The sequence below is a fragment of the Podarcis gaigeae genome, assembly GCF_964106915.1.
Source record: "Podarcis gaigeae genome assembly, chromosome: 1".
In the NCBI taxonomy this organism is placed as follows: domain Eukaryota; kingdom Metazoa; phylum Chordata; class Lepidosauria; order Squamata; family Lacertidae; genus Podarcis; species Podarcis gaigeae.
In genome coordinates this window covers 62595885-62619746 of record NC_139678.1, presented here as the reverse complement: position 1 = coordinate 62619746, position 23862 = coordinate 62595885, and the positions used below count along the sequence as shown (strand labels likewise).

Below are 23862 nucleotides of genomic sequence, written 5' to 3'. Positions count from 1 at the left end.
CCTGGAGGGCCGAGTTTGCCTATGCCTGAAGTAGATTGTCTGAGAAGCGACCCACCCCTACACCACCAGAGGCTTCTGTCCAGCCCCCTTCTGCCCAGGAACCGCTTCTGACATATCTTGTTGGTGGTGCTGAACCTGCAGAGGCGGCACTGGGTGACCAGTCTGGCTCAGACCTGGCAATGTCTTCTCCCAGTTGCCTAGGAAACAGAGATGCTAGTGCTGGCTTGTACAAACATCTCAGGCCAAGCCTGCCTGGAGGAGTGCTCATTTGCCTGCGCAGTCCAAAGATGCCTCTTTTACTTGCTACACTAAACCTGTGTCCACCCTTAAAAGCAAAGGGTAGGGAGGTGTGTTGCTCATGCATGTCACATGCTGTTCCTTTTAACCCTTGCCTTGCCTTTTTACCATACAGATTTGATTATTAAAGATTTAGGCAGGAACCTTAATCATTCAGTTACAGCCAGGACACCTGCTATGGCCCTCTCCTCTGCATTCCCTAGAAAGGGTGCATTTGCAACTGATCAGTAGCTAGTCCAGGCTATTGGGTCCAGCACTGGCTTCTCTTTCCCCCTTCTGCCAGTTGGTACCTTAGCTGGATAGGAGTCCCTCCTGTGAAGAGAAGTTCTTCCATTTGTGACAGGGCAGCTCAAGTGTCAGGCCACTCTCAAATCCAGATTCATATATCTCTGTGTCTTAAACTCAGTGAGTGCTCTCACATTGCCACAAAGCTTACAATGCTCACATACAGCAATTTCAACATACTGTTTGATGGCCGCCTAATTTATTGCGTGAAATGCTGACCAATCTGGATGTTAGTCAGTCTGTTTGAGTAATGTTTAACCCGAAATAAAAAAGCTTGTCAGATAAAAAGGGTGTGAATCCTTGAATTCCTCCTTTCAAACCGTTATTTCACAGAGCTTTGAACACTTCTTTGACAAGACAGGTAATACTGTAATTGCACGGAAAGTATCAGTTAGTCCCTTTAATCCTGTCTGTACAATAAATCCCTGCGACTCTCTAGTGAACCACATCTGAAGTTTCTGCTGCATCCTGGATTGTACTCTTGATTTTAAGAATATAAAATCATCACATCATGGAGATGGCATTTCTTGTCTCGCTTGGAGGCTCAGTCTCTTAAATGAACAAAGGGACAAATAGATTTGACTAGAGCTCCACGCATTAGCACCATGGCCTACTTCATCCCTCCGAAGGTCAACAATTTTGTCGCCTGGGATTATGTGGTCTTTGCAGCACTCTTTCTCATTTCTTCTGGCATAGGAGTCTTTTTTGCAATCACAGAGAGGAAAAAAACCACTTCCAATGACTTCTTAGTCGGCGGCAGGCAGATGACTTGTGGACCAGTAGCTCTGTCACTCACTGCTAGTTTCATGTCAGCAGTGACTGTACTGGGAACGCCAGCTGAGGTGTATCGGCATGGGGCTTCCTTCATTCTGTTCTTCCTCGCATATATGTTTGTCATCATTTGTACTTCAGAACTTTTCCTACCTGTGTTCTACAGATCTGGCATCACAAGCACTTATGAGGTAAGCACTTTTCACAAAAGTTGTTTCCGTCAAGACATGGATCTTGACATTATATCTGGAAATCTGAAGGCATTGTGACAACATCAAAACTGATTCTTTAAACATTCTAATCCTAAATTGCATTGCCTGCCAAGTTCAGCATGGAGGGTGTCAACCTGTCTAGATCAGCTGCCTCCAATCTGCTACCCTCCAGGTGTAGCTGGATTGCAACACACATCATCTCGGACCATTGGCCATTCTGTCTGGGGCTGGTGGGAGTTGTCAGGATGGTATCAGATTGGCAATGGCTGGTCTAGATTAATGTGGTATGTCAAAAGCAGCACAGTGGTACCTCAGGTTAAGAACTTAATTCATTCTGGAGGTCTGTTCTTAACCTGAAAATGGTCTTAACGTGAAGCACCACTTTAGCTAATGGGGCCTCTTGCTCCTGCTGTGTCGCAGGAGCACGATTTCTGTTCTCAACCTGAAGCAAAGTTCTTAACCCAAGGTACTATTTCTGGGTTAGGGGAGTCTGTAACCTGAAGCGTATGTAACCTGAGGTATCACTGTAATGACAATAAATAGGTCTGTGCTTTAGGTAACTTTAACTAGGCTTCTAGTTCTGATGAAAAACCCTTTTTTATTGATAAAGGTTATTAAGGGTTTGTTGTGGAAATTTTATTATGGGCTGTGAGAATCTATAAAACAGCAGAATGAAAGAATAAGGAATATCCTTCAGTGAATGAATATCTTAAGATATGGCACATTAAAGAAACGGTTTTATAAACCTGGAAAGAATGAGATACTGTATGGTTATTCGCAAGATTTTTTAAAAATAAAAAATGTACACAAATAGGCCTTGCCTGGATGCCAGATCAATAATGATTCTCTTTCAGAACAGCTATTTTTGATACTTCCTGTACTATGAACATTATATAGGTTTAGTTGTTTGGAATAAAGAGATAGATAGATCTACAAAGTGTAAAATTTCTGTAGCCGAGTGTTGTGATATAGCTGACAGCTTGTATCCGTACTTAAATATGGATATGTAGTATCAGATCCTTGATATAGGGTGTAGCAAGGCTGGCTGAGGTAGATTGTGGCAGCCACCTCAGGCAGTGTCACTACAGTACTCTGCCCGCCCCTGTTGCTGCTGCTGGAAAAGTGAGGAGACATGGCACTTCTCCTCACTTCTCGGGCACCACAGCAGGCTGCACCCACCTGCCTGCCACAAGGGAAGCAAGAAGAAGTGACTGCAGCAAGAACTCATGCACAACTCTGATAAGCAAGACTTTGGGGGGAAGGTGATTGCTACCTGTTTTGCCTCAGGCAGTGCAACACGATGGGTAAAAACAGTTTAAATATGTAGGTACAGAACTGCTGTAAAGCCAAACTAGATGTGACGTGGGATATCCATAAGAACATAAGTAAAGTCCTATTGGATGAGGCTGAAGACCGATCTAGTCTAGCATCCTGTTCAATGGATATTAAGAAGCACATTGTCTCTGATGCTGGTGCAATATTACCATTGTCACAAGCAGATGCTGATGGCCCTTATCCTCCATGAATTCACTTAATCTACTTCTAAAGCTGTCTAAAGTGGTGGCCAGTATGACATATTGTGCAAGCAAATTCCAAAACTTAACTATGCTCTGCCAAGATGTGCTTTCTTTGTCTGTCCCACATCACGTTTTAATATAAAGAGAGGGAGAAAAGCCTTTCTTTGCCCATGTTCTTATGTGCTTATCAGAAAAAAGGCACACACAACATTGATACTGAAGGAATGGGTTTCTGTGTAGTAAGTTTAAAAACTGACTCAACCCCCCGCAAAAAAAAAAAAAATCATCTCCCTGATCTTTAAAGCTGGTATGTAGGGCTGTTAATCATGCATATCCCATATCACATCTACTTTGGTTGCGTTGATTTGGACATTAAATCCCTTAAGACACCATTAGAGATTTTTTTTAAAAAAGCAGTCCACATCCATTCAGATTAATGAACACACTTTGACATAATTGAAATATGCATTACACTGTTTTGTATATGTGTACTGTTTCATATATGACTTTGTTTATTGAGTAATATCAAATATGATTTAATACGTGTTGCATTTACTCTATTCATCATTTCTCATAGTACTTGGAGTTAAGGTTTAACAAGCCCGTTCGCATGGCTGCAACCATGATTTATATAGTGCAAACGGTAAGACATTTTACATTTCAATGAGTGGTATATGTCATGGTTTCTAAATAGTGTGGAAGTGATCTGGTATGTGTGGCTCTTTTTTGCCTATCTTCCCATTTTTGTCTTTGAAACAGCTGACACAGGATGTGACCGAGAACGTTCATATGTGCATGGAGAGTGTCTCTATCTTAGATGAGGATGGGAAGTTCTTGCAATTCTGGACCCTAGGTTACTATTTGGAAATGATCATGTCCACAATATTATTTCTCTGGGGGTTTAATGGTTTTCTTTTTAGTAGAAAGCATCATTTGAGTCTAACTCTTCCTTGTCCTCGGGTTGCCATGGAATTCTGCATACAGCAAGAAGATTTCCTCTTTCTAAATCAGAGAGTGGGCCTACTGGAATCAACTGATGGAAACTGATCAACAAGATCATCCTACTTTGCATTTATGTAGCACCTTTGGGGTGCTCAAAGTATTTTAGATGCATTAGCTTTCCAGCTGCATGTCAGGAGCAAAGGAACAGTGAACATCCTGCCTCAAGCCAGGAAAGAACCACTGGCTCCTTCTTCCCAGGGACACAATGTCTTTTCTATGGAAATTTCTGGCAGATCTCTCAAAGTTTCTGACCAGAATGTGGAATATTCCACTGTTGTCAAAGACTACATTCATATCCAAAAGCAGACCGTGCTTCATGCAAGCTCAATGCCAGGAGCCTGACAGACTAATGACTTTTTATTTGTTTTAAGATTCATCCTGAGGAGAAATAGTATGGCTTGCTTCAGCACAGCAGGGAACATCTGGCATTATTTGCACATTGTGTGCTATAAAGAGAACATCCTTGCCTTTTCTCCTTAGAATTGCATGGCAGCTTCTAAGAATGTTCCCTTAACATTGCAATAATAGCCACTTCCTGGAAGGAATCCAAGAGTAATCTTCACAAATCACATGGGTCACAAATTGCCAGCATAGAAGGAGGACTCTGTTGATGTCTAAGGTAGTTTGCAAAGCAAGTGTAAAGCTTAATTGACTTTACTTAGTGGATAACCAGATACAGATGTCTATTCAGGGAACTCTATTGTTTCCCAACACAATTCCACCTTCCAAATGAATTCCATGCAACTTGATAGCACCAGCAATGCATTGAGACTTAGATGAACTGCTCACCTTACAAAACGTTTAGGTGATTGTTTGGACAATCCTACAGAACTGTCAAATCCAGTTCAGAGCGAGGTGCTAACTTACCTGGTGTGACACTATGGGTGATACCCAATGCAGACTAGACTCACTGAAGTCCACTGATTTCAATGAGTATACTCTGAACAACACTTATGTTGGATATTTGTATCACTTAATCAGTAGCAGATGGCACAGTGGGATAATGGAGCTCACTTGACAACTGAGTCGCAGCTTCTTAACAGGGGGAAAGGGGGAGGTGGCAAGGAGGTTGCTGTTGTGCAGATACATTGGCAGAAGCACCAAATTTGCTCTGATAGTGAATTTGCCATTTACCAGAAGGGAGGGGGGCAAGATGGTAGAGAGGTCTGTGCAGTGGAAATGCATTGGCAGGATTTGATCCACTGGTGATCTTGAACCATGATGATCTGCTTGCCACCTTGTCCTTCCCCCCAGTGGCGTAGCGTGGGGGTGCAGGGGGGCCAGCCGCACCGGGCGCAACATCTGGAGGGGCGCGCTCGCACTCACAGCTCTCTGCCCCTACTAAAATCCACGGGTTAGGGGGCGCAAATTACTTGCCTTGCCCCGGGTGCTGATAACCCATGCTACGCCACTGCTTCCCCCTTCTCCTGTCCAGTAAGCAGCAGATTTTGGAAGGTCAAGTGAGGACTGCCCCAGCTCTCACCCCATCTGCTCATGCATTTAATACTATTTCATATCATTGATTCTACAAAATGAAATGTGGTTTTGTATGCCTAGGTATGTTTCTTTAAAGACATATACTCTGAAGATTTAAGTTAAAAGCAACTTGCAATGAATGTTGCCAGAAGTAATGGCCAAATGTTTCCCAAATTGGCATTCTGATTATGATACTCTCTCACACCAGAAAAATGGCTGGCATCTACATGGTATGGTTTTTGACCCTTGCTAAAGACATCTCTTTCCACAAAGGCAGTTGAGGACAGTTGATCAGTGTTGCCCATTTGTAATGAGAGACCACTTTCTGTTATTGCCTTGGTCTGCATTCAATGCTGGTTTTAATGGGTCATTGTGTTTTATAGTTTTAACAATTGTATATGTATAAATCTCCCTGAGGTGGTCAACTGAAGTGCAAGCCTAACCATGTCTACTCAGAAGCAATTCCATTTTTATCAATGGGCCTTACTCCCAAGTAAGTGGGCTAGGAATGCAATCTTAGTTAGTCTTTAAGGAGCCACAATACCTTTTCTTCCAAATCCCTCTGAATCCTTTTAAGTGTTATTATGATCAATATTTACTTAATTTTTGATCCCACCTTTCCTGCAAGGAGCTCAGTGTGCATGGTCCTCTCTCACCTTTCACCCTCAAAGCAGCTTTTTGGAAGTGGGCTAGACTGAGTGATGGGTTACTGGCCCAGATGAGTCTGGCTCTTTAGTCACTGCTCAACACTGCAGTTCAGACTGCTGTAAATATTCATTGCTATAAGCAGAATAGCCATTTGCTCAGGTGGAATCAAATTTAGATCACTGGCACTGCAAGCAACTCACTGGCTATAGTCATATAAATCTGGAAAATGTGACGAACTGAGATGATAAAAAAGAGTGAGAGAAGTTGTGTTAAATAACTTATCTCTGTATTCGCATGCATGAATGAATACATGCTCCCCTTTGTGTGTGTGCATTAGTGCAGGCCGAAGTGAATATATTTATATGAATGGAACCACAGAATCTGGTGCAGCAAAGAATCCCTGTGCCCTTTGTTTTGCTTATCTATTAGCCTTGGCTCTTTTCTATGGACAGTTGTCTATTTAGAACTGGTTTAGCCAAGATTTCAATTTGCCCTTTTCATATTCTTTCTGATCCTCTGCAGATTCTTTACACTGGAGTAGTCGTCTATGCTCCAGCCCTGGCTCTCAATCAAGGTGAGTGTCCAGGCCAGCATGCTAGAGCTTTGCCAATTGTCACAATGCAAGAACTGTAAAGCAGAAATGTGAACACCAAATGCTCTGAAAAGATCTATGTCTGCTCCTGTTACCTTCCAATTGGCAGCTCTCACCCTTTTTCTATGCAGGATCATGTTATTTATTTGCTAGGTTTTCCTTTTGCTAAAAAGTAACCGGAGGAGATGTGCGCTGAACGTGCTACTCAAGGTCTTGGCAAAGGTCCCGGTTTAGCATAATGATCTAACACCATGTCATGTACTTTGATACTTTCTCCCTTTGCACCCTTCTGTCTTAATGTCATGTGTAATGTGAACAAGGACAAACTGATGTCCCTCGAAAGGCTATCGACTTAGGCAGTCTGACACTCCATCATTTAGCTTCTAAACCAGATTTGGTCTGTTCACCAGAGTAAGGAATTCTCTGCAAATAGTATGCATCATTCAGAGAAACAATAAAATTGAACTTCTCTTATAAAGGATGTAAAAGGAGGTAATGGAAACAGATAAATAAAAGCTGTGTCTTTCTTTATTATCTAAAATAATACATTTTAGATTTCATCGTGTCTTTAGATAAAACTTGCCTAATTTTATTTCCTTTGGTTTTGCAGTGACTGGATTTAATCTTTGGGGCTCAGTATTTGCAACAGGAATTGTTTGCACCTTCTACTGTACCCTGGTATGTACTTGACATACAGTTCAACTCAAAAGCTTATATAACAAGGATTTTATAATTCGGATTCATATTTATGTTAGTGAGAAAAAAATGATCCTGTGCTTTTGTGCGCAGTAAAGGATAACTTTTAATTTCTCATCATAATTTGTTTCAAAATACTCTGTGAAATTATCAGGGCATGGATAATTTCTTTTGGTTCAGAAAAACAAGTAAGTGATAAATTTCAATATAGCCTACAATCCCTGTATAGGGAAGACTTAATGTTTTATATATGTTGGAAGCCACCCAGAGTGGCTGGGGTAACTCAGTCGGATGGGCAGGGTACAAATAATAATATTGCTATTGTTATTATTGAGTAATACACATTCTCCCATAATCAGAGGATGGAATCCTAATCACAATTTCCTGGGATTAAGCTTCGCTAAACACAGTGGCACATCTTTCTGAGTCCATAGGAATAAAATTGTGCTGTTGCTGATACAAAGAAGGTGATTCTTTCATATACCCTTATGTTGGGGGAAGAGGACATGAGTGGCCTTTCAGATGTTTTTGGACTCCTTCAGCCATAGCTCAAAAACATCTAGCATATCTCAGGTTATGCACCCCTGCACATAGGAAGCAATTCTCTAGAGCCCTTACCTTGGAGTAAGTCTGATGGAACAAAATAGGACTTATTTCTGAATATAATTGTTATGTACTGAATTGAATAGGATCCAAACTGCAGCAGTCTGATTGGTCCTAGAACAATAGGATCCAAAAGGCAGGAGTCTGATTGGTCCTATCACAATAGGATTCAGAATGCAGCAGTCTGATTGGTCCTAGAACAATGCAGCAGTATGATTGGTTGGCAGGAACCACCCAATCATGCTCCAGATAGAAGTGAATCCACAACCTGATTGGCTTACAGTAGAATTCTGGAATTAGCCAATCATGTGCAGTCCATTGTGTAAATAATGTATATAAAGCAGATACTTTGAGGGGACTTTCATTCATTCCTCCTCACCACCATGAGCTGAATAAAGAGCATGAAATCACCTTGCGACTCTGAGTATATTTCAATAATTGAACAGGTGTGTCCTGCTAGTTGATTAGCTGAACAGAATGTTATGAAAAGGTGTGAAAATCCCAAATGCAACCTTCCTGAAATGGTAACTTTTGCAGCAAATAGTAGAGCCTCTTGAGAATTCATTATCACACTAATTGCATTCTTTCCTCCCTCTCTTTCCTCACTAAATTGGTTTTCAACATGACAAGATCTTGCTAAGGTCTGAACTTTGATTGTGTAATAAACACAAAGTACATATATTTTCTCTCTCTTTGTCTTAGGGCGGATTAAAAGCGGTCGTCTGGACAGATGCCTTTCAACTGATTGTTATGGTGATTGGGTTCGTAACAGTATTGGTTCAAGGAACTATTAAGAATGGGGGCCTCACAAACATTTGGGAAGATGCCCAGAATGGCTCACGCCTCAATATATTTGAGTAAGCAGAATGGGTTCTCATACTCAGATCTATGGACGTGTTTGTTCCTTTGTCAATAACAGTATTGTTAAAAGTGGCCAGCAAGGATGAGTCTATCATTGTCTACTGTATATGGACAGACTGGATACTGAAAGGTACTGAGGAGTGTTGTGGAGTACCTTGGGTAATAAAAACAGCTTTTAAAAGTTTAAAATGGCACAGAAAATAACAAAAAATGAACTGATGACATTCAATCATTTCTGGAAACTGCAAATAGTGTGGTCCTGTCATATCTTGAAAGGAATGCTGGTCCATAGAACAGGGGCAGCCGCACTAAAACTCATATTTAAATTAATAAAACTTCAGCACAAGATTTCCACTTGCACAACAAGACTTCCCCTTCTCCCCCCTCCTAAATGTGTCCTGGGAGCTCTCCAGAGGAGTTTTGGGGAGAGCACAGGGTGCACACAGAGAAATGGGGGAAAATCCCATTTCACAAGCAGAAATCCTTATGAGACATGCTAATTGGATACCGCCTTAAGTCAGGATCCAGCTCATTGTCTGTTTCATTGTGGAGATGTGTATTTCTTTTCCATTTGAGGTATTATAGCTGGGAAAATGTTGTTTAAATGTTGAGTCAATTCATATTTGAAGTCCCTCCCTCAAATAATAATAATAATCAAGGAAGGGATTGTGTATGTGGATTTACAGAGACCTCGCTGCTGTATTCCTAGATATAGTGATGCTTTTTCAACCGAGTTTAAGTAAAAGGGATCTAAGTATTCAAACTGTCTCCAGGATTGCAGCATCCTAAACTAACTTAAGGTGTGACGTGTGGAGGCTAAATGAGTTATCACCATTGTGTCTCATTTATGTAGTTTTGATGTTGATCCCCTGAGAAGACATACCTTTTGGACAATTGCCATAGGAGGGACATTTACCTGGTTAGGAATCTATGGAGTCAATCAGTCCACAATGCAAAGATGCATTTCCTGCAAAACCGAAAAGCATGCCAAGGCGTAAGTAGGCATTAAATTTAGTTCCAAACTGGAACATAACTAAAGAGACATACAGGCAACTGCCCATTTATGCGGAGAAGCATGCACAACTATTTCTGCAAATTTCTAGGAAACATATGAGGGTGGAGGGGGTGCACTCATCTTATTTACTGTACAAGATGGCCAAGGGATCTTTATTGTTGTTAACAGAATGGAACCTTGAGGCATCCTATAGTTTAAAGGCCATGGGATAGAACAGAAGTCTCTCAATACCACTCACTGTGACCCAGGAAGCACTGGGCCCCCTGTATCACAGGTGTCTCCTAAGTGCAGCCCAGTCAGTCATTCAAAAGCATGCCATGGTCAATGTTAACAAAAGCCACTGAGAGGTCCAGGAAAACCAAGAGGGTTTCACTCTCTTCATCCATTTTCCAGCACAAGTCATCCACCAAGGAGACCAAAGCTGGGTTAGAAACCAGACTGGAATTTGGATATTTTCTATGAATTAGTGTACGCCACTCATGTACATACAGCCAACATGACTGCCACAATCTTTGAAAAAGGGGCACTCACAGTTTTTGGACGCATCTTATTCTTTCTTTCTTTTAAGTAGCAAACAGGAATGACTTATTTTTTAAGACATATAACCCCTTTCTCTTTTTCTCTCTTCAGTGCACTGTATCTAAATTTACTGGGGCTGTGGGTCATCCTGACATGTGCAGTCCTTTCAGGATTGGTGATGTATTCCCATTTCCAGACCTGTGATCCTTGGACAGCTGGTTTTATTTCAGCACCAGATCAGGTACAGCAACCATTCAGATACGTAAATGCAATGTGACATTTTTAATATTGGATGTATCCGAGAATACACATCTGAATCTTGTTGTTTCCCTTACTGAAATTCACTCTTTACTGCACTTCTAAATGTTGCTAGAGGGTCAGGCTTAGTGGTACTCTTGCCAAATGAGGGCAGATACACATCATGCCAGGAAAGCTCTTAGGAGGGGTGATGCTGAAAATGGGATAGAATAATAGAATTATAGAATTGTAGAGTTGGAAGGGAACCCGAGGGTCGTCTAGTCCAACCTCCTGCAATGCTCCCTCTGCTTAAAAACATTGTAATGTAATGTTTTTCACTGTTATTTGTATATCAAATGTTTTGTACCAGGTTATATTGCCTTACTGAAAAGATATTTCAGATTGGTTAAGCATCACCTCACCTCACATTATATTTAATATGGCAAACCACCCTGTGATCTTCAGATGAAGGGCATTCTAGAAATGTAATAAATAATAAAACAGATAAAAACAAGAACCACTATAAACATGGGGGGGGGGGACCACCATTAAATAACAATCAACATTGACAGACTTTACTTTGTAGGGTCCCCACAGAACAGCTTTTTGTGCCATAGAAGAGTGAATAAACTTTCCTAACCTTCCTTCCTTTCTTTTCTGCCATCCAGCTAATGCCGTATTTTGTTATGATCATCTTTTCCACAACCCCTGGACTACCAGGATTATTTGTTGCATGTGCCTTCAGTGGAACATTAAGGTCTGTGTTTTAACTGGGTTGCCTCTACTCACATTTTGTCTGCTGCACTCAGTTTTAATGGAGGCAAACCAAGCAGAGCATCGCACAGGGGTTTAGTGTTGGTGGGGCTGCTGCTCTCGAATCTGCCGCATCATTTCTCTCACTCTGCCAACTCCGTCCCTGCAATGAAATGCTGCAGTGCTTTGTCTTTTCGTATGCAATCCAGCACAGAGCTTGTCATGTGCTCTGGCAAGCAGATTTCCACATATTTTTTCTCATCCTATCAACAAACCACAATATGATCTCTTAGGTACCAAACTATCAAACAGTGATTTTCATGTTAAAAGAACCTCCGGTGTCAGGAAACATAGATGAGCATGCACAAATGTTAAGCTGGCAATGGGAAAATATGTCACTCCTACTTCCCTGTCTATTTCTGGTGGGAGATACTGTGTCAGTCAGGTGTTTGTGAAGAGTAAAAATCAGACAAGAGCTGGAGACAAAACGTACCTGTCTGAATAGGCTGGCAGGGGAGGTGGGGGTAGATTGGAGTTGTAAACCTTGTGCCCTCTGAGTTGATGTATTTTTTTATTTTTAGGTGTGTGTGTGGGGGGAATCATGGTGAAGTGATTGTGTTGATGCTCCCCATTCTGTTTCATGTAGAATGACATCTTATCATACCACTAAAAAGGCTTTCAAGCAGAGGTGATGTAAAATTGCAACCTGCATATTAAGTTCTCCTCTCACACAGACATTCCTAGTTTTCAGAGTTGTGTGAATCACCACTCAGGATTGTTAATATCCAAACCAGCATACTTCATAGCAGTGCAACCCACTCTGGGACCTGTAGCTAAATGTGCTCCCACAGGAAGTAGTGATGGCCATCAACTTGGATGGCTTTGACAGAGGGTTAGAGAAATTCAACGAGGCCATCAGTGGCTACTAACCACAATATCCATGTTATATGTTCATTATCTGAGGCAGTGTGCCTCTGAATGGCAGAATCACAAGTGGGAAGAGTGCTGTTGTGCTCAGGTCCTGCTTTCAGGCTTCACATAGGCATCTGATTGGCCACCGTGAAAACAGGATGTTGGACTGGAGAGGCCATTGGTAGCTCTCCTCATGTTCTTTTGTGGTTGTGATGCAGCCAAAGTCCTCACAATGTGTGTTTTCACTTTCACAGCACCGTGGCTGCAAGTATAAATGCTCTGGCAACTGTCACATTTGAAGATTTTGTCAAGCACTGCTTACCAAACCTCTCTGAACGTACGAGCACTTGGGTCAGCAAAGGCCTATGTAGGTACAGTAAATGGATTTGATTCTTCTGAACTGTAAGACTACAAATATGCTACTAGATCTAGTGGGCAAAGCACTCATCTTACTAAAATTAACAGGTCATTTGCATGATTCCAATATATTAGTGGTCAGGGATTGTGGGAATTGTAGTCCGAAAACAGCTGGAGACCCATGTTTGGGAAACCCTGGTTAGAAGAAAGGTGAATAAGAAGCTACATTGATAGAAGTTTATAAAATTATGCATGGCATGTGGAAAGCGGATGGAGAAAACAACCCAAGAACATCCAATGAAGCTGAATGCTCAGGGCAGATAAAAGAAAGTACTTCCTTGCACAGTGCATAAACTATGACACTCTCTCCCACAGGAGGCAAGTATGGTTACCGACCTAGATGACTTTAAAAGAGGATTAGACAAATTCATGGAGAAGAGAGCTATCAATGGCTATTAACCATGATGGTTATGCCTCCATAGTTGGAGGAAGCAATGCTTCTGAATACCAGTTGCTGGAAACCACAGGGAGTGAGAGTGCTCTTGTGCTCAAATCCTGCCTACAGGTTTCCTAGAGGCACCTGGTTACTGTGAGAACAGGATGCTGGACTAGGTGGGTCTTGTACCTGATCCAGCAGGCTCTTCTTATGCTCTTATATTCTTGACCAGGGGGAGGGGGGACCCATTCCTCATTTGCAAAAGTTAATTAATTTACACATGACTTAATTGGCCATTGGCCGGCCTTGAAAGTGAACTGAAACAAGCAAAGAAGCAAACCCAATAGACCAAATTAAAAAAAATAAAGAAATGTCTGACCTGATGCCAGTGCAACATAAGATTAGGCTAATAAGATGGCTGAACTTTTTATCCCATGGTACATTTAAAGATCTGTGCTCCACTGCTACATGGTGTCCGTGCTGCTTCTGTCAAAGCAGCAGATGAAAGGAACCACAACTGGATGGCATAGCTCATCCTTTGTATTTAGAAGGTCTGGGTTTCTATCCCTATCATGTCCAATTAAAAATATTTCCAACTGTACCCTTGGGAAGATCTTGGAGAGGCATTGTTAAGTAGGAATAGATGGTCCTGAGCTATACAAACTAAAGATCTGTTTATGTTCTTTAAGTAGCTCAGAGCAACCTTCATCTATTGCATCTGACTGGGACCCCCTAGGTGTTGTCAGAGCCATGTTTCCATCAGCTCCAGACAGCCCGGCTAATGGTCAAGGATGGTGGAAGTTATTGCCAGCAGCATCTAGAGGGCCCGTCCTTGATCTATTGAGGTATCATGCACAGCAGTTTTCAGCACTGCATTGTGTTGATCTGAAATTCATACCATGAAAAATCTGTCACACAGTCAAAGAGCTACTCAACAGTCTCTGAATTCGATAGGATGTGGTTTTGTTCATATTAAGCTTCAGCTTTTCAAACAGATGTTATTGACACTGTGAGATGTTAAGAGCTTTAAGAAGAATACAGATTATCTTTTTCTATAAAGATGAGGATAAGAACATTTATACACACTCAGAATTAAGCTGCAGAATTAACCGCGTTGGCTTCTAACTATGAATAATTGAAATTTGAAGGTTTTTATTCCCCATGTCATAGATAAAAATGTCATAGATGACTTGACTGGAAGAGAATTCCAAGCAAAGGGCATCCTTTAGTACTGACACCAGGAAGCAGAGTAATCAAATGAGTAGACCCCCAAATGGGCATATATCAGATTGCAGAACACAGGTTCAGAATCATGGAGATCTTTCACGGGTTAAAAATCTCACAAGAGTGATCTAAATGTTCGAGGCCATAGCTGATGATGGTGCACAACTCTTTTTCAGGCATAGTATTTGGAGTGATATGTACTTCCATGGCCGTAGCAGCATCGTTCATGGGTCCTGTTGTGCAGGTAACTACATATTTTAAGATGGTTGGTATGAACTGGAGCCCCTGCGTGTATCAGGAATTTGTGTTCTCTCCCATGAGAAGTGACAATCCAGCACCTTTAGTACACAAAGTTTGTCTGGCCACAGAAGAGACCAGAGAGCTCCAGCCCATAGGGAGCTCCACATACCCACGGGTCTGCTGCTACTAGGAACCCTTGCCCACATTCTTTTCTGCATTAATTCTTTTCCTTGTGTGGATAAGCAGGATGAAATATCACTCTTCTATTTGGTCAGAACTAAGATCCAGTCTTTTTCTTAGTCTGAATATGTTGAAACAAAATGGGATCCTTGGAGATATGAGCAAATACCCAGTCCAGCAACCCTCGTGTGTAACAATGGGCTGGATTTTCCAGTATTGTTTCAACTTGTAGGGTCTGCCCTTGAACAAGCAAACTGTTGGCATTGCAAGTTAGACCCTGGGGAGAGCTCTCCCTCATGTCCATCACAGGGCCTCCTCAATGCACACAGGATATTCAGAAAGATTATTTTTACATGCTTTCAGGCATGTGTCTGGGTCTCGAGGAACATGCTATTAGAACTGCTAGCCAATTAAGGAAATTATTAGTTGCTAAATGATATAATTGATTATTTAATCATTGCATGTGATTTCTTAAATTTTGATCTATTGATTAAACGTTGCATATGAAGGAGAGGGAGAAATCATGCTTCCTTTGTTTTAGATTAATGGTGGCAGACCTGTGGCTCACGGATATTGCTGGACTTCAACACCCATCAGCTTCAACCAGCAAAGTCAACAGTTAGGAATGATGGGAATTGTATTTCCACAACATCTGGAGAGCCACAGGTGGAGAATATTTTTCAGCATAAAGGCTGCATTCTCTCTTGGGGTTGCAGGAGTAGTGGGTGGGGCCAAAGCCACACACTCCTCTTCCATCCATCCACACTGATTCTTATATCAAGAATACATATGGGGCACCTATTTAGTTGAGGGTGGAATGCGCTGCCATAATGTATTGATTCAAAAAGCTAATTCCCCTTCCATACCTTACTATTTATAGAGGAAATATAAGAACTCCTTTTTTAAAACTTGTAAACAGATTTATTTATTTTTTTAACTCGGTCAAGAAATGGCACACAAAGAAGAAATAGAAAAAGCATGTTCTCTGAGATAAGAAATTGAAAGAACCATTATAGAAGGATGCTGCAGAGACACTTGATGATAATAAATAGCTTTCTAAAGCATCTTTTGTGCTTCCTTTCAACAGGCTTCACTTAGCATTCATGGGATGTGCGGGGGACCTATGCTGGGATTATTTACACTAGGGATCATTTTCCCCTGTACCAACTGGAAAGTAAGTAATAAGAATCACATTTTAAAGACAGCTCATTTCACTTACAGTATTTGTTCTTGCCAATCAATCAACCAATTAAAGCAATTTTTACCGCACTCTTCAGTGAAAACTCTCCCAGGGCATCTTACAGCAATCAGTCATGAGATAGTTTGTGCCCTCAGGTTGGCAGTCTAAAAGACATAAAACACAAAATGGAAAAGGGATTGAGAGGGAAGAGGCAGGAAAAGAAGAGGCCAATTTAGGCATTAGATCTTAGTTTCAAAGTTCTTACAGTGACCAGCTGGATTAGAATCAGAGGAAGCCAAAAGGTGGTCTATCTGTGGCATTACTTTCCATTTCTCTCTGTGTTGCAACCTGACGGAATGCTTGCTGCTGGGTGATAGATGATGGAAGGAGCAGCCGGATGGAGCTGGATTTGCAGCAGAGCTGCTTCCTTACTAATGCTCCGCTGCATCCTGATGGAGTGGCTGTTGCTGGAGGAGAAGGAGAGGAAAAGCTTGGTGGAGCTGGTTTCTGAGTAACACTGACTGATTGGCCTGCTGTTATTACTGGTTTTAGTGCTGGTGCAAAACCTAGCAAACACTGCATATGAAAAAAAAACCACATACAATAACCTGGTTCCCCCATAAACACATCATTTCACCAAGCAGACCACTGAGAGGGGTAATTCTGTATGGTTAAGGTTTGTAGTACATCCTATATATTAGCCATGGGGGACCGTCAAGCCTGTGGCTCATATTAGCACTAGTTGGGGACCTAATCTGGCTGTATTCCCCAAGCCACACCAACCTGTGTCCCATGTGGGATAGGGAGCCTTCGAATGCAATCCCACTTCTTCTTTGAAAGCAGGGCTTGCTATTATTGCTGATCAGCTGATGGACATTGATAACAAGCCCTGCTGTGATCAGCTGCACTGGGGATTTCGGGAACTCCCTAGTGCAGACAGGCTTGATGGCAGCACTGATCTGTTCAATTGTGCTGACAGTAAGGCCTGCAGGAGTCACTTATGTTTGTAAGTTCCTGATTATGAGCTTCCAAGGCAGCCAATTCCTGGTAAAAGTATAGGATTACATTCCCCACTTTGGGCAGGTATCTTCTTTTGCAGCCCAGCCCAAGTTCAAGCTGAGTTGCAAAGGAAAAGGAAAGAACTGGAAGTGCATTTAGAGGGCACTCCCAATTCTTTCCTTTGAATTTGGGTTATTTGATATCATCCATGACCCATGGAGGGTTTAGGATTTGGTCTATTTCCCATTGTGATATGGAGATGACACTGAAAATGTGCTCCAGAGATGAGCAACCCCTTTTCCAGCTGGTAATGCTGGCAAGCACTTTACCCTGTGACTCTCCAATAATACTGTGTATGTCTAATTTTCTTTTGTGATTTAAGGGTGCTTTGGGAGGTCTCCTTACTGGAATCACCTTGGCATTTTGGGTTGGCTTTGGAGCTTTTGTGTACCCTGCTCCAGCTGCAAAGGCCCTTCCATTATACCTCTCCACAGCTGAGTGCATTGTCAATAATACAGAGACTGTACCCACTATGTTCCCTACCTCATCTCCCATCAGGTAAGATTCTTTCTCAGCTGCTCTCCTTCCAAGCAACAATATGGAGACGACGTGATTAGCAGTAGTTTTTAAGCAAATGTGGTTAGCTACAGAATAGTTTACCGTATTTTCCGTCCTATAGGACGCACTTTTTCCCCTCCAAAAATGAAGAGGAAATGTGTGTGCGTCCTATGGGGCGAATACAGGCTTCAGGAAGCTCTGCGCAACCCTCCGGAGCTTGGCGCCAAGACGCGCCGGGCTCCGGAGGGTCACGCAGAGCTGCGTGCCCTCCCGGAGTCCGCGCAGCTCTGTGCAACCCTCCGGAGGCCGGCACGACTTGGAGCTGGGCTCCGGAAGGTCGCACAGAGCTGCCTGCCCTCCTGGAGCTCCGCGCAGCTTTGCACGACCCTCCAGAGGCCGGAGCGACTTGGCGCCGGGCTCCGGAGGGTCGCGCACAGTTGCCTGCGCTCCCGGGCTCCGTGCAGCTCTGTGCGACCCTCCGGAGGCCGGCGCGGCTTGGCGCCAGGCTCCGGAGGGTCGCACACAGCTGCCTGCTCTCCTGGGCTCCGCGCAGCTCTGTGTGACCCTCCGGAGGCTGACGCCAGAGCTGGCAGGGTTGCACAGAGCTGCCTGCATTCCAAAGCCTCGGGCGCGCTGAAGAGCGTGCCCGGGCTTCACACAGCTGTCCGCAAGCCTGGGGAGACGGGCGTGGCTCTCTAGGCTTGCGGATAGCAGGCTGTTCTGGGGGCTGGGGTCGGGGGAAGCTTGGGCTTGCCCCGCGCACGGGGGGGGGGAATAAATTTTTTTCTCCCCCCCCAAAAAACCTAGGTGCATCCTATAGGGCGGTGCGTCCTATGGGGCGAAAAATACGGTAATTAGAAAGTGCAAATCTTCCCTTTGCTACTATTTTGTTGGGCTCAATCCCCAGCTATATTAAAATCCTGGATTTCTCAATTTATTTCAATGAGCAGCACTGGGGACATTTACAAAATGCCATCGAGTTTTTATGGGGCTATTTGGATCATCTCCCCACCTCCCACCCCATGAATTATGGTGGGTTGTTTTTGTTTTGCCCATAATGATTGTCCATACTTCTGTAAAACATGGGCTTCTGCTGAGTCTTCTGCCCTTTGAGTGTTGCACAATGGTGGTCATTCTTCTCTGGAGCTAGGAATTAGAAGGTATGATAAATTAACCAATTCTTGCTCAAAGTGGTCATATATATTGACTGACCCTCAAATTTATCATCCTAGGCCACATCTGGCAGAGACGTGGTATTCTCTCTCCTATCTTTACTATAGTGCTGTTGGGTGTCTTGGATGTATTGCTGCGGGGCTTCTGATCAGTTTGGTTACAGGTCAGTTCTTTACTGGTTTTTGTGGTCCGGATTCTGACATTGTTTTCTTCTACAAAATTGATACTAGCTTTCCAATAATTAATAATAATAATAATAATAATAATAATAATAATAATAATAATAATTTATTTGTATCCTGCCCTCCCTGACCGAGGCCAGGCTCAGAGTGGCTAACATCATAAAAACCACACAATAAGCATAAAAACAGACATCAATGAATTAAAATACATCTTAAAATTAATTCAGACAAGTTAAAATCCGGGCAGCTGGCAAGTATCAGGGTGGAATTGAGAGTGGTTAATAATTGCCAGGACCAATTGTTTCCACTGATCATACAAGGACCTGAGAGCGGGTTGAGGCCTCCTTCAGGCTTGATTTATACAAAGGAAAGTAAGTCAAACTGCATCTTGTCCCAAGGCCTGGTGTAACAGTGCCATCTTGCAGGTCCTGCAGAAAGATGTCAAATCCCGCAGGGCCTGGTCTCTTGTGGGAGAGCATTCCACCAGGCCGGGGCATGGCCAAAAAAGCCCTGGCTTTAGTCAAGGCCAGTCTAATTTCCCTGGGGCCCGGGATCTTCAAGGTGTTGTTAGCAGACCGTAAGGTCCTCTGTGGGGCATACCAGAAGAGGTGGTCCCGTAAGTACGAGGGTGCACTTTGAAGTGCACAGGATGACCGATTTGCATTTAAGTGAGCTGTATGTTCTCAAGGCTGATTCAACTTTCAGTCTGAGCTTCAGTTTCTCAGAACTCATTTTTTTGGTGAGAATTTTTTTGACATTTTTCATTTTCTTGTTCTCCTAGAAAATGAAGGCGACTTTGCAGAATTTTATCTGAATATTCTCCACCATTTGTGTGTGAAGGAGATGGCCACCATTCCCTCACCCACCCATCTACCCACATAGTGTACTATAAAGTCCAAGATATGATAATGCAAAATGGTGGCCAGGTAGACAATGTCATTGCTGATGCTGCTGATACCAAACATCCTGCCCATACTCCCACCATGGCTACTAGGCTGTGGATATGGTGGCAGCTCTGCAAAGTCTCATGGGCCCAGGTTGGGGATAAGGATCTTAGCTCTTCTCTAGCATTTTGTTAGCCTTTTTCTGGAAATCAGCAATAATTCCAATTATCAAAGAATGGCTGATCAAGCTAAAAGAGGCAGTTGAAACTGACAAGTTGATAAGCACATTTGTATTGATCTCTGTGTTTTAACAGATTATTATGTAGCTGCAGAGGAACCTTGAGGTTTAACGGCAGAATGCAAATTCTATAAATAAGGTTCATTACAAAAACACACACAAAAAAAACCACCCTAATCCAAATTCCTAGTTGAACTGGGGGAACATGGACTCTCTTCATTTTGTGCTAGACTAGTTAGTGTGGTTATAAAAGAATAGATCTATGTTTTGTTTCATATTATAAATGTTTTGCATAGAATATTATTATACAAAATAAACAACAGCATTTTGATAGATGCTTGACTATTACTTTCTTCTGCCAAGGTCCAAATAAAGGAGAAGATATCAAGCCACTCTTAATTCGTCCTGTCTGCAACCTGTTTTGCTTCTGGTCTCATAAATGCAAACACTTGTGCTGGTGTGGAGTGGACCATGATGACAGCAAAGCACTTCATGTGAGACTCTTTCCTTATAAGCCTCCCATATTTCCTGCACTTGCTGGACTCTGGACTCCATTAAACCCACGAGCCCATTTAGGTTGAGTGCATTATCATAATATGTGCTTCCAAACCTGATAACAGAACTTATATTTTTAAAGCCACCTGTATAGCAGATCAATTCACCATCATGAGAAACTTGTACAGTGGGTTGGTTAACACAATCAGCCGGGAGCCAGCGCTAATTGAAATGCACATTTCATGGCAATATGGCCAATATGGTCCAGTATGCTACTCTTCCGAATGGAAATATCTAAGAGGCAGGTTTCTGAAGGGATACTAGATTGAGGATTGTGTTGTCAGCTGCTTGCTGCTGAAACAAACACCATTAGAGTAACCCCCAAGTAGCAGGTGAGTATTTAATGCAATTTGGTTGCTGATGGAAGAGACAATTTTCAAACACTCCCATAGTTCCAGAGCTAACAGGAAAGGACATATTGTTCTATAATTATGTTGGACAGCAACATCAGTTTTCCAACCAGTATAGGATTGGGGCTTTTTTTTCAGCTGGAACTCATCAGAACTGAGTTCTATCACCTCTTTTTCTAGAAAAAAATGGCCTGTATATGATGATTCATATACAAGCATAAATTTACACCACCTGTTACTCATAAAACACTTAAAATAATATGTGTATCTGAAGAAGTGTGCATGCACACGAAAGCTCATACCAAGAACTGACTTAGTTGGTCTTTAAGGTGCTACTGGAAGGAATTTTTTTTGTTTTGACTATGGCAGACCAACACGGCTACCTATCTGTAACTTAAAATAATATATAATCGAAAAAAGCTAAACTTTGTTTTTATTTTATTTTTTGTAAATTGCAATTGCTAATGCATATGATCGTCATGGAATATACAATATTCATAGAATATTTCAGTCATGTTACTTTAACTATATTTCTAGAAATAGGTGTTGGTGAATGTCATCTATAACCTCCCCCCCCCCCCAAAAGTTCTTAAATGTGTAGTTCTATATGAAAGCCAATGCAACCAGTTCGTTTATATGCCAGAAAAGGAACTCAATTGCATCAGCCCACCCTCTACAGCTTCCCATTCCTTGTCTGACAGTTTATGACCTTTTTGTATGTATAAGGATCCAGATGAGCTATTTTATTTATTCATCGTTCATTCTGATTTGTTTATAGGGTGTGTGTGTGCATAACAATGGCCATTCATCCTGCATTTGTCCTTATTTGCAAATTCATCATTTGTTCATCCCAGAGCATTTCCCCATTACTTTCCAAACCACAAAAAACTCATGTGTGTTTTAAGTGGATTTGTTGTTCTAGAGTGCTATAGATTCATAGAATTGTAGGGTTGGAAGGGACCATGAAGGTAATCTAGCACAGGAATCTTTTTTGCCCAATTTTGCCTAATAATCCACTTTAAATGTGCAAACCTAAAGTTCAGGTATGTACTTGTATACTCATATTCATATGCGGTTGGGGCCATTACAAGCGGGAATGGAAACTAATCCACTTCTTGACTTAACTGTCCTTCCTTCTTCTTTTTACATTATTTCTCAGGAGGGATCAGAAGATGATCTGCATAAAGGTCTTGGAAAGAAGGCAGGAGCAAATGATGCCCTTGCAAATGGATTCAATAAAGAAATGCTGGGTCACTTACCTGGTTACAACCCAATTGAAAAATCCTACACTAATACAAGCATAGAGACGGAATCTTACTTTTAGGATGTACAGGGAAAAGGTCATTCTGCTAACAATAGGAATGGTATGGAATTGCCCAAACTTTAGGAAAACAAATCAGTGGCACTACAAGTAGCTGAGGACGCATTTAATTATAATTTAGAGGGTTAGCAGGTGCATTTATTTTTATTTTCAGAAGTCATTTTATAACATGGAATTTTTTTCTAAGACTCAGTGGTGGTGAATGTGGCGAGAGAAAATATGGAAAGTATGTTTTTCAGGAAGAATTTAGAGTGTTAACTGCACGCTCCAAAGTTTTTATTTTATTTTAATCGCCTTGTATTTTTCGCCGGTGCAACTTGGGTATTCATCTCCCATTGATCCTAACATGGAATTCTAAAATATGAACTATGCTACAGATGCATATTTCCTGACCACTGCAGTGTCATTGTAGAGTTTTTCCTCTGGAGTACCATAGGTTGCTTAATAAAGTACTTGCAGAATTTGGTGTGATTTAAAATTCATTATGGATTTTCCCATTATGGCTGATCAGAGAAGCTGTGAAAAGATCTTCAATGACTGAGCTCTTTGGCAACATTGTTTGTTTCAGGGGGAAGGGGTGACCTGATTATTCTATGTACCCATTTATTAGTACTCCTGCTGTGTGAATGCTCAGTAATGCTGTGAGAGGTTGTACTGAGAATCCTAAAAGCAGTGGCAAAGCTCTGCAGGGAAACTTTGAAATGTCCCCTTTCACACTGATTTACCCTGCCATACAGGAAACAATGGTTCTATATTTCTGTTGTTAGACCTCAGATTCTGAGCAGCTGATAGGTCTCTGACGCAGAGAGGGAGGAACCAACTGGATTAGGAAGGGCAGCAGTGCATACTAGTTCTGTGCCCAGATCCAGACCTCAACACTACCTGTGCAAGGAAGCCCTGAGCCTCCATTGGCCAGGAGCAAATTGCACAACTGGTGCTGAAGTGGAACCTCCCAGAGGCAGCACCTTCAAGGTAGATGCTTCTTCATACTGGGGCCTCACATTCCTCTGTACCTCTGCAGCTTTGCAGGCAACCCACAAGGCAGAGCATACTGAAAATCAATGGAGTGCTAGGTTTAAAGGAAGAAGTATCCTTTTAAGTCTTTGAACAGTTTGGTAAAGGGGCCAAGAAAGATAAAAATCCTCAGTTGAGCTCCAGACTTTGTAGAGCCACATTTTCTGCCTGGAACTGTCCAAGGTCCTGCAACTCCAGCCCTACTTGACCTGCCACCACCTGACAGACAGGCAGGGATCAGTAAACGTTTTCAGCAGGGGGCCGATCCACTGTCCCCGAGACCTTGTGGGGGGGGGCGGACTATATTTTTTGGGGGAAATGAATGAATTCCTATGCCCCACAAATAACCCAGAGATGCATTTTAAATAAAAGCACACATTCTACTCATGTAAAAATATGCTGATTCTCGGACCGTCCGTGGGCCAGATTTAGAAGGCGATTGGGCCAGATCTGACCCCCAGGCCTTAGTTTGCCTACCCATGGGCTAAGTTACTTCTGTTGCGTGAACTGAGGTGCAAGAGTTGCATTGGTAGAAGAAATATGGTGCCTGCTTTAACATTATCCAAATTTATTAC

General features: G+C 42.2%; 1 protein-coding gene across 1 annotated transcript; it reads left to right on the top strand.

Moving 5' to 3' along the window:
• The first annotated feature begins 897 nt into the window (after positions 1-897).
• SLC5A12 (solute carrier family 5 member 12) lies at positions 898-22735 on the top strand. The gene is made up of 15 exons (XM_083750742.1): positions 898-1544; positions 3660-3725; positions 6731-6782; positions 7411-7478; positions 8802-8956; positions 9814-9954; positions 10606-10735; positions 11400-11488; positions 12651-12763; positions 14590-14657; positions 15921-16007; positions 17395-17570; positions 18803-18906; positions 20411-20541; positions 22112-22735. The coding sequence occupies exons 1-15, from the start codon at positions 1188-1190 to the stop codon at positions 22274-22276; spliced, it is 1902 nt and encodes a 633-aa protein (XP_083606868.1). The 5' UTR covers positions 898-1187; the 3' UTR covers positions 22277-22735.
• Positions 22736-23862: the final 1127 nt, after the last annotated feature.